At 35.9% G+C, this 16,506-nt stretch overlaps 1 protein-coding gene across 2 annotated transcripts in view; it reads left to right on the forward strand.

Annotated features, from left to right (window-relative positions):
- Nucleotides 1–13,675, forward strand: part of SIPA1L2 (signal induced proliferation associated 1 like 2) — a 120,510-nt gene extending 106,835 nt beyond the window's left edge. Inside the window, exons 18-22 of one of the 2 annotated variants that reach the window (XM_050893896.1) lie at nucleotides 2,039–2,170; nucleotides 8,744–8,797; nucleotides 9,755–9,878; nucleotides 11,505–11,586; nucleotides 12,444–13,675. In XM_050893896.1, coding sequence (XP_050749853.1) covers nucleotides 2,039–2,170; nucleotides 8,744–8,797; nucleotides 9,755–9,878; nucleotides 11,505–11,586; nucleotides 12,444–12,590 — 539 coding nt within the window. In that variant the 3' untranslated portion in view covers nucleotides 12,591–13,675. The remainder of the gene's footprint in view (nucleotides 1–2,038; nucleotides 2,171–8,743; nucleotides 8,798–9,754; nucleotides 9,879–11,504; nucleotides 11,587–12,443) is intronic. The other variant, XM_050893898.1, reaches the window with a different exon arrangement.
- Nucleotides 13,676–16,506: the final 2,831 nt, after the last annotated feature.

Here is a 16,506-nt window from a genome sequence, read left to right on the forward strand (position 1 = left end):
CACAAAGACAATGCATAATGAAGGATGACTACTGGTGAATATATCACTCCTACACTTCAATTTGGAAAGCCAGCAGAATCGCACTGGGAACAGGCATCTTCCTGACAGGTTTCACAATCAGCCTCTGTAGGCTGATCACACAAAAGCAAGGGCTGTCCCTTAGGGCCTGCCTGCTGGTCTAGAACCAAAAGCTGGCTTGCCAGCCTTTCAAATAAGGCATTCTGTCTATTTTCCACAACAAGGATGTAAAAAACTTTTGTACTTGCATAAATAAGGTTCTTATAATTCCCAGGTAATTTACAAAAGTTCAGAGACTGCTCTGATGTTGAGCTTCCAATGTATTTGCCCCCCAAGGTAATCTTAGATAAGATTTTATGTACGTTTATAAGGAACTGAAAATAAAATCTTAGTACAGATGTATGGGTAGAATATATTTGTATATTACATTTTCCATTTCATATAACATCCACTTTTGCATACTAAGAGTGGGTATTGAGAAAGATATTTCTACAGAGGTTTGTCAAGCCACTTCCGATTGTAGTATAACAATACTGCATCTTTCATATAAATTGTAGAACAAGACAAATTCCACAGTAAACGGGTTTTCTACCTCTTCTGCATTGTTTTTGCTTAGTGGCACTCCTAATTTTTGACAGAGGATTGCAAACCTCCTTCACTTTCCTGTTCCGGATTTTTTTTTTAAACAAGCTTTCTGCAAATAATATGATATGCTTTAATCATTGCTCTGTGCAATAGAATGCTCTGTAACAGACTACTGCTTTTGGATTTTTAGGTCAGAAATCTTTAATTTAAATGGACTTTGGTATTCTTTTTCATTGGTATCAGGACAATGACAACATGCCATTTTCTTAAATTATAATGTATCTTCCACTTGTATGTGTCCATTTTTTCCTTCATTGATTTTTGTGTTTGATGTTTTCCTGGAAAAAAATATTCCTCATAATTATTATAGTCTGAATCACTGGAATAACTAGATGGAAATTTCCTTCTGAAATATTTGAGGAAAAATTACTATTTTGACCTTCTTATTTAATAGAAGTAAATACATCTGAAGCAAAATTTCTTTTTTCCTGACTATACTATGTAGTAAAAGTACAATATTGTATCACTAGCTTTATGGTTAAAATGAAATGTGATTATAAATAATGTATTTGGTTTATGTTCATTTTTAAGAACCTCTGTGTGCCTGTTCAGCAGTTTTCATTTCAATGTGTTCATACTGATCAGAGTGAAGATTGGTATGGATAGATAAAGAAAATGTAAAACTATTTAAGATAATTATGAGAATTAGCATCTCCTCTACTAAGATGTATGTTCGTGATACCTTTCTAAAAGACTTCATAACTGAAAGCTGTGTTTGAACTAACTTTATAGTGTATACAGTTCAGTTAATATACAATCTATCTACAGTATACAATGTGTTACAGCTCACTCGAGCTTAGAGATCGGCACACAAGTCTTACGTCCTCGGATATACAGCTACAAATATTAAACTAATAGGGTAGTGTTTTCAATGTGAAAGTGAGTTTTGGATATATGCTAGAATTTACAAATGCATTAAAAGAAAAGCAGGTGATATTTTTTAAATTGCTTCTGGAACTGAAATATTTAAGTTTCAGAATAAAACTCTGCATGTAAATACCTTGTATGTTGTTTCACAGCCTTCTTAAAAATATAACTTTGTGTATCTAGCAATTTTTCTGCTCAGTGCTCAGGTTTAATATGGTATGCTTTAAGAATGGATGCTGCCTACTCACACAGCATTCACATGAAAATGCAAAGAACACATCATGTGCAAAGTGGCACAAAAAACCCTTTAGAATCCCTTCCCATCTTATTCTGCTGAAGTTTAAAAATTGTTCCATCCATACTGAGTATTGAACAGGAAAAGACAGAAACAAGAGAAATGAAGACAAGCACTCTTTGCTTATACATTTTTTACAGTTCATTATAATAGCTTCAAAATTAATTGTACATCATTGTTATAGGAAGACTAATTATTGTGTTTATTGTTTAGATGAATTCTGGTTCTCAGATGGGTCCTTATCTGATAAAGCCAAATTCAATGATCCTGGCCTGATGCCCCTGCCAGACACTGCCACAGGGCTAGACTGGTCCCACCTGGTAGATGCTGCACGAGCGTTTGAAGGTAACAGGAAAATTTGAATACAGATCAATGTTCAGTACACAAACTTTTTAAAAAAAATATATATTGTATAGCCACATTTTGAATTACAAAAATCCAGTGTTTGCCTCCATAGGCCTTTAGTTCTTTTGGCAGTATCGCTTCTCAGTGCGGAAGATTGTCACTGAAAATTTGGGGTATTCATGATACTTTCAGTATCTATCTTTGATACAATTCATCCACTTAGGGGCCTAAGTTCCTTCTGTAATCACTTGGAAAAATCAAGTGCTTTGAAGGAGAGAGTCAAAGCATTTCAGTTAGATGTTTAAAATGAAACTGGGAGTAACACTTCCCTGAATTTATTGTGTTGTGTTTATGAACTTGTATGTGTAGTCCAAATGATGTTGCAGTCCCTCTCAGTTTTCATAATAAGCCCTTGAAAAACAGCAAAAATGTACACTATATTTTCCAGTAGCAGAACTTGAGGTGCAGAACATAGACCAGGTTTGCATTATTAAATTATATGACCAGGTTAACGAAGAAAAAAAACTCATTTGCCTCTGTGAGAGCTAAACCTACACATAATGTATAAACACAGAAAGGTAGATGTTGGTTTGAGTGTATATATGAATATATACAGTTGAATGTTTGTGTTTTGTTGTTTCTGAGGGGTGTTTTGGTTAGGTCGCTGTGCTGTCCTAAAATTTCTGACATTTCTTAACTGCTGTTACTCTCATTAGTGAATGTATGGGAAGTCAGAGGTATCTGTGAATAAGGATGACATTACCGCAGTCATCATTATATAAGATACAGGTCTTAACTTTATGAGGCGAACTGGTTGTGAAGTTAGTGATGAGATGTTCTTCTAGTTTTTTTAACTAAAAGCAACCATGGGAATCAGTTTTCTGGTACCTGATTCCTTCCCTAAGTATGAAGTGATTAAATTTCAATTTGATCAAAAGCTCTCCAGAACTACTTACTATACTAATTTAAATGGCATTGTTAAAAACGCAAACCAACAGTGATGATTAGCAATCTAAAGTACTGTATTGTTTCTTAACCTGATTAGCTGTATGTGCATTCACTAGTATTCAGTACTACTCAAACACGCCTGTTGTAGCTGGCAGGAAGTACTGTGACACTGAGAATCTGACAACTGTTCCCATGCATTTCTATGTTTAATTGCTCAGGAAACATCCTGCTATATGTTATTGACATCTTAAACAACTGAAAATAGATTTGGATCAGTAAACGACTAACTCTGTAACTTTGTACTTGAAGGATATTTTTAAATGGTAATAAAAATTTTGAGTTCAGCTGACTAAAAGGTCATTCTCTACCAGTTATGCTCCTGTATTTTTAGCTTTCTTTGAAAACTTTAATAGAGTTTCATTATTTTTACTACTTAATATCGTGATGAAAATAATTTCACTTTGGTAAATGTTATGTGAGTGTAATTCCCATTTGAATTTGAGACAGGTAGAACAACATAGCTATCCACAGTGCCCTATCGTACGGAGGAGGAGTATTCATTTGTTGGGTTTTAATTGCAAAGATCTTAGCTATATCTGTAGATAATGCTGAAGAACTGATGGTCTGAGTTGCAAGATAGAAACTTTTTATTGGGGTTTTTTTAATTATTGTAAGAATCTGAGTAGTAAATAGTAATCTAGTTTTGTATGAAGGAAGGTAATTCTTTTCTGTTTAGGACTCTGCAATAGAGACATCTGTGTATATGTTAGATGATTTATAAAATGTTTTGACTAAATTCATAGTATCGCAATTTGAAATTTTTACAGGGAATGGAATTTTTAAGCCCTTGTTCAACTTTCTCTATCCTATGTCTTGCAATTTGAAGTCATTTAAAAAAGAATAACTCATAAAACAATCACTGGGAGGGAATGTGTTGGATAAGAATTAGCAGGTGCAGTTTCCTTATGTATTTTAATGTTGTTGACTGAGGAGTTGCTTCAACTTACTATTTAAAAATAGCTTGGAACTACTGTTCTGCATCCTATCAATGTGAAAAAGAGAGTGGATGATTCTAAAGTTTGTCCACTTCTGAATATAAAACTGCTTTCATCTTTTTATTAAGCTGAGTGGAAATGTGATCACGTTTTATACAGGACCATCTCAAAAAAACCACAAACAAACAACACCAACACCACCCCCACCCCAACCTTCAATGAAAAAGATCACAAAATGGATAGGACTTGTTTAATACTGATTTAGGAAATTAATGTTAGAGTTGTTCTCTAGTTTGGCTCTGCCAACCTGATATTTCAAAGTTGTGTTCTGTTCTTGGAACCTAGATACAAGACTTAATTTTAGTTTTTTCTTTGTACAAGGTCTTTTTTTAATATCGGTTTATTAGAATTACCAATCTGATTCCAAGGTCAGGGTTTTTCCCCTGTGATCTCTCTAGATTGTATGTTGACAACTTACATATTTTGATCGGCTCAACATCCATAATGTGGGCCTCACAATCCTTCATCTGTCTGTCTTAAAATGCAATTGTATCTCGATTAATGTTAAATATAGACTTTTTAGGTGCTTATAATGTTGGCATTAATTGGATTAAGAATTAAATATAGTAGCAAGATTTTTGCTACAGTCATCTGTACTCAGAGTTTACTCAAGGGTGTAACAAGAACAGCAGTCTCATTTTTAGCTTCCCCCCCTCACCTCAAAAGAACAGTTGACTAGGTTGTTTATTAATTAGTATTAGCTTTTATCCAACTGAAGCCTTGGTCCTATGTAGAACAGCAGTTTCTAAACTGTGGTCCATGAGGGTGGAGTAAGTCATTACTTTTTTTTTTTTTTAAATTGAAAGTATGTTGATAATGCTTTTCACTTTGCGAGGATTTCATTTTCACTGCTTCTGCTTGGCAAGAACTTTTGTGGGAAGCTGAATATTTACTTCAAACTTTTCCTGAAAATCCTCTGTTATTCCTAAGACAGGTCTTCACAGTGCAATGGAGAGCTGTGCAGGCGTTAACTCCACAGGCTCCAGAAGCCGCATCAGTAAGGGGTTTTGCTTGAGCTGTGTCTATTGAGGATCAGTGTCCATAAGCTGGAGCATAGCGCAACATTATTTTAAGTCTTTGCACTGCCTTCCTTTGCAGGACATAGTTCTGACTCTGATATTTATCCAGAGATCATCTTTAGCATGCATGCAGTCAGTAGCAAGGGGTATGTACCCTTCCATTTCTTTCGTACATGGATAGGCTACTTCCAGTTCCCTTCTCTTATTTTGGTGGGAGCTGCAGAGAGACAGTAACCAGGGAGCAGGTGACATGCTAGAAGTACACTGTTGTAATATTTTTGTATTCATCCCCAAAGCAAACAATAAAAAATAGATAGAACTGGATGTGACTGTACAGCAAAAGAGGTAGGGCTTTAGGGAGGGCAGTTGAGGTGAAAAAGGAGAAGTTAAAGAAGCAAAAAGAAAGCATGTTGAACTGAGTAAAGATAAAGATATGGGGATTTATAGAATAAATTGGAAAGCTGAATTAGAAAAAGGAGAGCAAAGAAAAGAATAAGGGAAAAGGAGAGAGTGTATTTTTTAATTCTCTTTTTGTATTATCCTTCCAATAGATCTCCAAGTTAGGGAAGGAGGAGTGGCTTTCAACATGTATATTATGTTGCTGATGGCTAACTTCAGATCTTTTCAAAGTTTGGGGGAGCAAAAGGAGAAGCCTTTCTGGATGTCCATATCTGTTACTGTCATTATAGAAGAGAATTGACACAAACGTAGATATTGATTATTATTATTATTAATAGGAATTTGTACTATTTGTGCTACTTTAAACTGGGTTTATTGTGCTTAAAAAAAGGTGTTTAGTGTTTGGTAAATCATATTGTAGGAATTAACAGCCTAAGAAAGTCCCTCCGATGTCTCTGATTTAGTTCACTAAAATACGTGGTTTCACCTTCTGATTTTTTTTTCCAGGTTATTTTTATGAATGTCTACTAGTGTCAATCAGAATGCAGTGTTTCTTAATGCCAATTTATCTTTGCAGAAACATCTGTGCTCCTATAATTAATATTATTTTAATACTTCCATTTAAAATCTTTATAGCTTAATGCAAGTAACGCTACACATAACATAATGAGAAAGAAGTGAAGCATTCAGCATGAGAGATAATTATTTTAACCAAATTAGTATGTTAAACTGCTAGAAAAAGAAAAAATGAAAATATTTAGTTAACATTTGGTCATTTCTAGTGCATGCATGTGGAACTCTTTTTGCTTCAGTGCATATGTCAGTGTATGTTTGTGGGTAGACTTTGCCTTAATAATGAGAGAGCGGCTTCATGCACTATACTCATTGTAGCCTTTTCTGCTCTCCAGTACATCAAAATTGTCAGAGTTTTTTCTGGCCTCTGTTAGTGGCCTGGAACAATGAAAATCCAGATTCAAATTTTTAGTGGTTACAACTGTACAATTCTATTACTTTAAAGTGAGACATGAATTTTGTCTCATCTTTGGTCTTGCTAAGTCAACTGTTGCTTAAACTTTTGATATAAACACCAATATATTTTTGCAAATAGGTTTCAATGCATGGGTCCTACGTGGGGTTTCGCAACGATGTCTCAGATAAAAACAAGATCTCTAGATTTACGTGTATTTTCTTCTGGTTAGTATGCACGTATCACTTGAATTGAATAGGAGGTGTCCCTGTAGTTTGGAGGAAGCAGAACTTAAGTCTACAGCATCATAGTCAGAAATACACTTGATTTTTCTTTCGAGAAATTAACTGTTGGTGAAGGTAGCTTTGATTTCATTTTCATGAATATAGAGTCAAGCCAATTTTGTTAAGAACAAATAAACCAAAAATCAGTAGGAACATTTTGCTCTTTGAAGCACAAGTTCAACCTTCACCACAATTCAGGTTTAAAAATAGTTCTTATTTAAATAGTAAATTGGTGAAACTGTTGCTAAGCATGAACAGGGAGATCAGTGAGATTTGATATAGTTACTGAAAATAAAAATGTGTCTTTAAAAGTACTTGAAAAGTATTCAAAGGCAAAATATTTTGCTAGTCCAGGATCTTGTTGATGTACTAGTTATTACAGAGATTTATTGTGTTACTTTTTCAGAGAATGATTTTGACACTAACCTGGCTTTTGAAAATAAAGGATCTACTTTTTGAAGAGCAACACAGGAATTTACATAGTATGTTATATGATTGGAGACTTCTGGTTATTAGTGGCCATGTAGTGACTTTATTCCTCACCTGATGAATGTGAGAATATGGTTTCATATTTTATAAATATATGAATATTGGAAAAATATGTTTAAGTTATACTAGGAAAATAGAAAAGGTTTAATAATTAATTTCCTACTCTTAAGTGTTAATATTATTTTTAAGTTATGTGGAGTTGAAGTTCATTAGGGATTACACAAGGAAGAAAAAGTTAATCCACACATTATACTTCATTGCAAGCACCCATGTTTTTATATTTTTGTTGTGTGTTGAAATAATATGAAAATATTGTGTTTAAAAATGGCATCACGTGATTTCATTAACAGCTGCGTGTACCTGTTTTTGCACCTGCTTTTATCCATCAAGAAAAAGCTGCTTTCAAATACTGCTGGGGAGATCAAACTGACAAAATGTTTTCTCAACTGACAAAATAAACCAGAGAAGTGGCCATTCTCTTTAATTAAGCTTACTCGGCAGAGGGAGAAAAATGCAGATTTTTTTATATTACAGTAGGATTGCCTCTGAGACACAATGTCACATGTCATGTATTGTTGGCCATAGAAAAAATAGCAACAGCGTAACATTTGTTGCTGGCTTTGTTTTCTTCTATCAAGTGGTAATGAAAATGTAAACAGTATTAAGGTGCAATCAATAATGAGATATGTACTTCAAACTGATTGTTTACACAGTCTTGTTTCTGGCCTACATACTGCATTTGATCTGGGAAACTAGTTTTAGTTTATCTGTACTAATTAAATCTATTCAACTTAATAAGTTTCAAATCTGTAAATGATGTCATTGATTATGTGTTTAAAATGATATTCTTACCTTATTGTCAGCACATATGAAAAATTCGCGTTCATATTTGCTGAGATCCATCATTAGTCAGAAATAAGGATAAAAGCAGGGGAAATGAGCTGTGGTTTTTAAAATTGGACAAAAAAATGACATGCAACTTTTCTTCATTATGTTGTAGAATGAGTTGTCAATGTTTGCTATTCCTTAAAACTGTTCATTTAAAAAAATCCCCTTAAAGAGCTTTTTAGCTTTTTTCCTACTATTGTTTCTAGAACTTTTAAACCAAAATTTCCTTCCTAGTTAAGATGATCTGGCCTGTATTCACTGTTTGGGTGCTTAGAGTTTGGAGGCTTGTCTTTTTATGTATCGTGCCAAGTTGTCATGCTGTGTCGCAATACTGGGTATTACTATTAGAGACACAGGGCATGACACCTCATGCTTTACTGTAATGTTGGCGTTGTGTAAAACGGTGTTAGCCAGCATGAGTTGCACGGGGAGTATCCCACTGTGTGCACTGTACGTGAGGGCCACAGCTGCTCCAGTGGAGATGGACTGTCTTGTTTATAGGAACATTCTAAATCTTATTCCAGGTTTTGACTCAGATGAAGAATTTGGGCCGTTCTGTCATCACACGCCGTTTCTAGGTGATGGTCTGGGATTGATGACTTTTGCCTTTTGTAAACTTTCTTTAATATTTCCTATGTTTGCACGTTTGCATGATAATGCAAGCTTCGGGCCTGTGGGGTGGTAGAGCAAGGGGAGAAAGGGCAAGGCAGGCATGTTGTCACCAGAATTTATACAAGCCTACAGACATGGATTTTGTTTGACAGAAATAAGTTAAATCAATCTCCACAGAATATGGTGGTTTGTTGTTTTTTCTTTTTTTTTTTTTTAAGAAGACAAATTAAATCCTAATGAATGCATCATTTACTCCTGTTCTGTGCAATGATGATCTGCATGGCATACTTCTATTATGTGGTGACTGATGTATTTTGGCAACCACACTGTATATCCATAGGTAATTATATCTATGCTTGTTAGATTATGTTTTAGTGGAATCCAATGTAGATAATAGCGTGCCATAGTACTATATATAACAAAAACTCAATTGATAAAAATAGTGTGAATTTATTGTTTTTCAAGTATGCAGATTACCATTAGGTTCTGCAAATGCTTGAGGCAGTAAAACAGTACAAAATGAACAGTGCAGATTTCTGAGGAATCTGATGGCTTTAAGTCCATGGAAAATGCAAACCTTTTCGCTGAATGATTATTGTCATTGGTTGCGGCCCTGAATTCTCAAATGGTTTTCTGCAGATTTCATCAAGACCAATTTACTGTTCATATCAGCATTAACTGGTCCAAACAAATCTGTCTTACTCTGCTGATAGGCAAAAAATTGCTTTGGGGTTGCCTTTGGATGCAGATGTGGGGAAGCCAACTAGTTGGAATATACTTTACATCTGCTGATTATCTTCAAAGCTGTGATGTAGAAACCTACATCCATTTCTCTAAGTGAACCAGGAGAATGGCTGTAATATAGTCTTTTATTTTGTATATGTGTCCAGCTTTAAATGTATCCTTACATTACTTTTTTACAGATCAGAGAGTAGCATCTTTTTGCACCTTGAATGATATGCAGCAAGCTCAGGGCTTGGAAGGAACACAAGAGTTACCTTTGGATGAGAGTCCCACAGATGGAAAAGATTTCCTTGAGGCTACTGGGTATGTCAGAATTAAAGCGTATTTCTTACGAAAATATTTTAAGAGATTTTCTCTTAATGTTGCATGTAAAATTGCCTGTATGCATGTTTCACTGCTGTTTGATGGCAGACCTGTTACCTTGACTGATCATGTCTTTAATTTTGAAAAATGTTGTTTCTTGGAATCAACCTCTGAGCAGTTCTATCTAGAAAATTTGTAGTATAGTCAGATAAAGCTCTCTCACTAGAATAGGCGTCTAATGCAGAGTACAGTTAGATGCAGAGTTTCAGCTAATCAAATTTTTTGCTGTATTCCTCCTATACAATAATAATTTGTGTTACGCTTATTTCTATTTTCATTTGAATAGAACTGCTAACAGGAGCTCAACTCTGTAGTATGCAATAACCTTATCTGCAGCAAATGTCTCAGACCTTGGAACAGGTGTTCCTACCTATCTTTTGCAACTATTTGCTACTTGCAAATCCATAATTTTTCATTTATACAGAGGTAAATTAATCAAGAGAACCTGTAACTGAGGTTTGCAGGAAACTTTTATGCCAAACTGACCAGTTCTTCAAATTCTTCCCAGTGCTCTGGGAGAGATTATTATCTTTTTTTTTTTTTTTACCCTTCCCCCCTTTCCCCCCAGTCTTAAAAAGAAATTATGCTTTAAAAGAAAAACACATCTTTGATTAGTTTTGCTCTTCAGCTGCAGGAATGGAAGAACAGGAAATGGAAGGAAAAGTCGTCTTGCTTGTTAGACTGTCACATTTTAATTTGAACCAATTTTACCCAAATTAACTTACATGGTAAAGCGCATTTATTGTAATGACTTCTAAGTCCACATCTTTCCCCAGCCTAGTGATCAGTAAGGACTGCAAAAGACTGCTAAAGATGTTCCACTTCTAGCATCGGCAAATCTGTCAGATTTGTGCACTTGCATGAAGCAGCTGATTCAGCTTTGTATATAAAGGTTCTCTCTTCAGCTTCTCTCTTCTAGACAAAATGATTCACATTATAGCTAATTTCACCTGTAATGTATATGAAACTGTCTCCCACAGTGCTCATTGTCATACAGGAAACAGAAGCTATTCTCAGTATTTTCCTTCAATCATGCGTTTGATTAACCTGTGGCAACATTTCATATGTTTTGACCTTTAAACAAAATATTTGTCTCCATAAAGCCATAGGTTTGTTGTTTACTGGAAATGACACAACTGCAGACCAGACAAAAGAACTCTTAAGAGCTCTTTTGGTTGACAATAATTGCTGCTGCAGCTTGCTTCAGATTAGTACAGTCCTTATCAGAAAGCAGCTTGTTAACAAATGTGCTCGGCACACCATTTAGCAGCAAATTTGACTTGCACTGTGAGGGTATGTGCAAATAATTCCGAAAACATTCCTTCTTAAAATCATTGTAATTTCTGCCTGATTTGCATGAGAGGCAGTGTCATATTTCAGATATTGCAGCAATGGGTTTATGTTCCAGTAACAGTCTTTTGCTGATGCTGATTTTGTCTGTGTTTTCCTAACTATGCCTAAACTGATTTGTTTCCTTTGCTATCACTAGAAGTGTTACTCTGCAAAAGGTGGGGGAGAAAAATGTGTTTAACTAACCCAGGGTGAAGGTAGTGGTTTACTTTACAGGGAACATGCTCCGAGTACTCTGACTGGAAAAGTAAACCAGCTAGAAGTCATCCTCCGGCAACTACAAACTGACCTGAGAAAGGTAAGAGATCATGAGCGATATTTTTACTCTCCAGTTTTAATAGTTATATTTTTATGCAGAGTTCATCAAGGGCTTGAAAAAAAGTACATCAGTTAAACTAGATAGTGTAATTAATGAACGGTGGAGCCCAGTGGTTGATCTGCACTGAGGTGCAGAAGGTCCTGTGGGAATGGTTATGTGAACAAGATGCCCCAAGGCGAACTAGTTTATGGGTCTTTACTCCAGAATAACTGTCCTACATATAGTCATACCCCAGAAAGAATGAGGCACTTTATCACCATTTATGGTACCTTGGATTTAACAAAGGATAGGGATATGGGCACGGGCACTATTGCTAAGTAGTTGACACTCTCGATTTGTCATCCTTGTTGCCTTGTGGTATCTTGATCATGTAACAATGACTTGCTTTGTGTCTCATTTGGTTTCTAATTTCTGAGCTGGAGACAATGCCAGGACTGGTAGAAATGAGACTGCTTTTGTTGAGGAGATAATCATGTAAGGGAAAATTTTGAAATTAGATGTTTTTCTTCCTTAACGTATGCTTGAATTCAGTTCCTTATGACTTGGGTTCTCATGTATGATTTGTAATAGCTAAAAGCTTCTTATCCTTTTAGTGCTTGAATTTTTTTGCTAAATGGAGTAAACTCCTATAACTTTTGTATTAAAGTAGCATCTAGTTTTCTTTTTAGCTTGCAATATTTTATCAGAATGAATTAACTTACAGTTAGTAGTTGTCAGAATGGATTAGGGAGCTCAACAAAATATAGCTGTATGACTTGCACAGAAATATTAACAACAAAAATAAATGCTGTCATCACGACTACTCACTTTACTCAACTTGTATCTTTGTTAACCAGGAAAAACAGGACAAGGCAGTTCTCCAAGCAGAGGTACAGCATCTGAGACAAGATAACATGAGACTTCAGGAGGAGTCTCAAACAGCAGCTGCTCAACTGAGGAAATTTACAGAATGGTTTTTCAATACGATCGATAAAAAATCCTAATGACTGGGCCCCTGGAAAATACTTATTTGAACAATGTAACAGCTGTATTTTTTGAATTAGCGGGGTAATAATTTCACTGTGTTCACAATCCATTTTAGGTGTTTCTGCTACGTTCTCTATCCAGCTTTATTCATTTGAAAAGGAGAGAGAACTGTGGTAATCCGTCTTTAAATTCATATGAAGAAAGCAGAGAATAGCAGATATTTGTTTGTGTGCAGATGAATGTAAAAAATCCTTAGTGTCATTTTAGACATTTTTAGAAGATGCTCTGGCTGGGGCTTGCCTGAAGAGGAATATTTGGGGTTTTAGTTCCTGCATTTCAGGTGCGCTGGTGAAGATGTTAAAGCAATTTACATTAGCTTGGGCTTCAGTATTGTAAGATAAAAAGAATAACCAGACATATACTTTAATGTTTAAAAGGTGCTCTATTTTTTTGTATGTACAGTAGTTTTATTTCCACAGTCCACATTGTCATAGCAATAAGAATGGAGGTATAGTGAATAGTCACAAAGCTGTGTTTATAAAATGTTAGCACTGATGTGTTTAACACTAGTTTGGATGCAGATACATTAGAGATTATTTATTTGCAGGAACAAATGGTGCCTGAATATAAACAGTGTTCTGATTTTCTAAAAATACACATGCCTTGTAAATGGCTCACTAGGGTTAGCCCACTCCCAACTTCAGTTACTTTTGTATAGTTGATGTTCAGCTAAACAGTTATACTGCTTAACTATTGAAATCATGTATGGTGGGAGCCAGCCAATCAATTGTACAATGCCAAATTTGTTTATCTTTGTACAGAAGCTTTGATCAAGTGTCTTGTATTTAACACCTTTATTTAAGCTTATTTAACCTTAAATTGTTGTTTTTATAAAGTTTGTTTTAACTGCACTATGGTGAGGTCAGTTGGTTGCAAGTTGTAATATTTTTAGCTTGCCAAGACTGTACTGAGGAGTTCTAGAAAATTCTAACAATTGGATGCTGCTAGTACACAATTGATTTGTTTGTATGCTTTAACATTTTTAACTGTTTAATTTGAAATGAACATACATCCTGCTTTTTTAATAAATGTTAAAAATCTAAACCTGAATTATTTTATCTTGTATTATCTATACTCACTGTCATCAGTAATAGCTCAGGTTTCTGTTCAGCCCACTCTCTAGGTTCTCAATCCAGAGACAGTCCAACCCCCCAGAGCTCTCAGGATCCCTTGTTACCAACGAGGTAACATTAACATTATCAAAGTTAATTTCTTTGGTGTGTCCTGTCCTATAACTGAGGAGGTAGCTTCACAGGTCAAGGAACAAAAGCTGGTTTGGCTGTTCACAGGCATTGATTAGTGACCTAGGAGAAAAAAACTACTTTACCCAAAAATATGTCCTAAAGAAAGTTTTCAAAAGGGGTCTAGTTTTCTCATATTACTTCACATCATTAGTTGTAGCAGCAAATAGCTTGCCATCTTCTTGTGCCTGCAATTGAGGATTTGTTTGCAGTGTTAACATATGTGAGATGTTTTGTGTATAGTACTGAGCTTAAAGCCTACACCAAAAAAGTACAGTTTTGCAAAATGAAATGAGGCCAAGGAGCACGTTTGAGTTATCCTTCTGAGAGAAAAAAAAATAGTTCAAGATCATGGTTGTATCCCAGTTTTCTTTCAGCAGCTGAATGCATTCAGGCAAACCTACAGAAAATTGTTGAATAGTTGAAAAATATATTCAACCCATGCAAGTAGAATTCTGTGTCCATTGTTAATGCACATTGGCTAAGACATGTTTTGTAAGTTGAACAAATGTCTGCCATAACAATTGTTCTGAATGACTGCTCTTAGGAAAGGTTATACATGGGCAGATAATCAAGGCCTTGGTATCCTTACATTCAAATGAAAAAGACTATTTTGTCTTTGTATTTTTCATCAAAAACTCTGACTTTCAAATACCAAACAATATCCACTAAGCTGTATTAACAGAGTAATTAACCATGGCAGTCATGTGTTACACTGGATTCTGATTTAAGCACCTTACAGGAGTCGTTAGCAAACCCATCTGGCTGGAGGCCTTGCCAAATAACAGTGCTGAACAACTTGGGCAATTTGTCTGTGAACATGTTTCTGTGAGGGTTGGTTTGTCCACTTTGAAAAGCCATCCTAACTGAAATGAACTTGAGAACAAGCTTGTTCTGAAGGGACGCTATTAGGTTTGTATAAGAGTTTATAGTCCAATATTCATTTTGGCTCTTTATCTCTCAGTTGTTGAAAACAAGCATTATTATAACTACCTGCACAAAAAGGATTTTCAGTAGTTATCCATCTTCTTTTCCCATCCAATTGAAAACATTTTATTTCCAAAAGTGACAGAAAACTTTGTCTACAAATCTCTTATTCCCTTTGCTGACAAAAGCAGTTGTGTCGGAGGCACATGGTTCTTCCTTAAGTAACTTTCACCATGGGAAAAAGTTTTTAGTCTGGCTGTTATTGTTTTAATGACATGCGAATACAATATTTATCAGAGACAATAATACAGTTTTGGCATAGGTAAAGGACACGGACCTGCTGGAGTGAGTCCAGAGGGGGGCCACGAAGATGATCAAAGGGCTGGAGCACCTCTCCTATGAAAACAGGCTGAGAGAGTTGGGGTTGTTCAGCCTGGAGAAGAGAAGGCTCCAGGGAGACCTTGTGGCAGCCTTCCAGTACCTCAAGGGGGCCTACAAGAAAGCTGGAGAGGGACTTGTATTTAGAAGGGCCTGTAGTGATAGGCCAAGGGGTAATGGCTTTAAACTGAAAGAGGGTAGCTTTAGATTAGATGTAAGGAAGAAGTTCTTCACTGTGAGGGGGGTGAGGCACTGGAACAGGTTGCCCAGAGAGGTTGTGGATGCCCCCTCCCTGGAAGTGTTCAAGGCCAGGCTGGATGGGGCTTTGAGCAACCTGGTCTAGTGGAAGGTGTCCCTGCCCATGGCAGTGGGGTTGGAAATAGATGGTCTTGAAGGTCCATTCCAACCCAAACCATTCTCTGATTCTATGACATTTAATTGGACATTTTAATTAACTGATTTTTAAGAATAATCCTCTTGGAGACATTTTGCTAACAAAAATGCCTGTTTTAGACACGTGGAGGCAAAGGCTAAGTCTCCATAAGCAACTAGTGTGGAGCACTAGGAAAATTTAGAGTGTTGCTAACCCAGGTTTTGGGAGCGGGAGGAGATCTTTCAGGCTCGCTCTTGTCCAGTCCCATGACCGGACACCTTTTGGTGGCTGAAATCATATGTTAGGTGGGCTCTGGCTTAGCTTCATCTGGAAGCTCTGTGCTCTAAGACCGATCCATATGAGCCAAAGCAGAGTAAGTGCGGATGATTGGGAAATTCGCTTCAAAGATGTATTTGTGATCCGAATTAAAACAGTAATATGGAAGTGTTTTAAATGTCAACAAAGTCTTCCCAGCACAGCAGGCCGTGCTATCAAGTACTGAGATGCAGAAATCAAATATGTGAGCCAATGCAGGTGTTTACTTCTGTAAAAGGGACAAATACAAATCATGGCAAAATGACAAAATGCTCTGCTTCTGCCTTAGAAGTGGCACCCTAATTTATATGTAGGTCTTTATTGAAGGGATCCTTACTGAGACATTTCTCATGATGTGAACTGTATTTTATTATGTATAGTTTTTTTCTGAGACCACTATTACAAACATAAGGGATAATTTTTGGTATTTTTTCTGTTCCTGACAGCATAGTCATACTGTGGTTTCGGCATGTGATGATAGCTTTATACAGAAGCTATCTATGTCCTCTGTGTATTATTTAATATAAATTCTTGAAGTAGTCCATCTTTTTTTGTGCCTAAAATCCAGTTATGTGGGAAAATGTTTAAAATATTTGTAATACAAACTAGCTTGTTGTAGAGCAGTTGCTTAGGAAAACA

The sequence above is a fragment of the Gymnogyps californianus genome, chromosome 3, assembly GCF_018139145.2.
Source record: "Gymnogyps californianus isolate 813 chromosome 3, ASM1813914v2, whole genome shotgun sequence".
NCBI classification, from domain to species: Eukaryota; Metazoa; Chordata; class Aves; order Accipitriformes; family Cathartidae; genus Gymnogyps; species Gymnogyps californianus.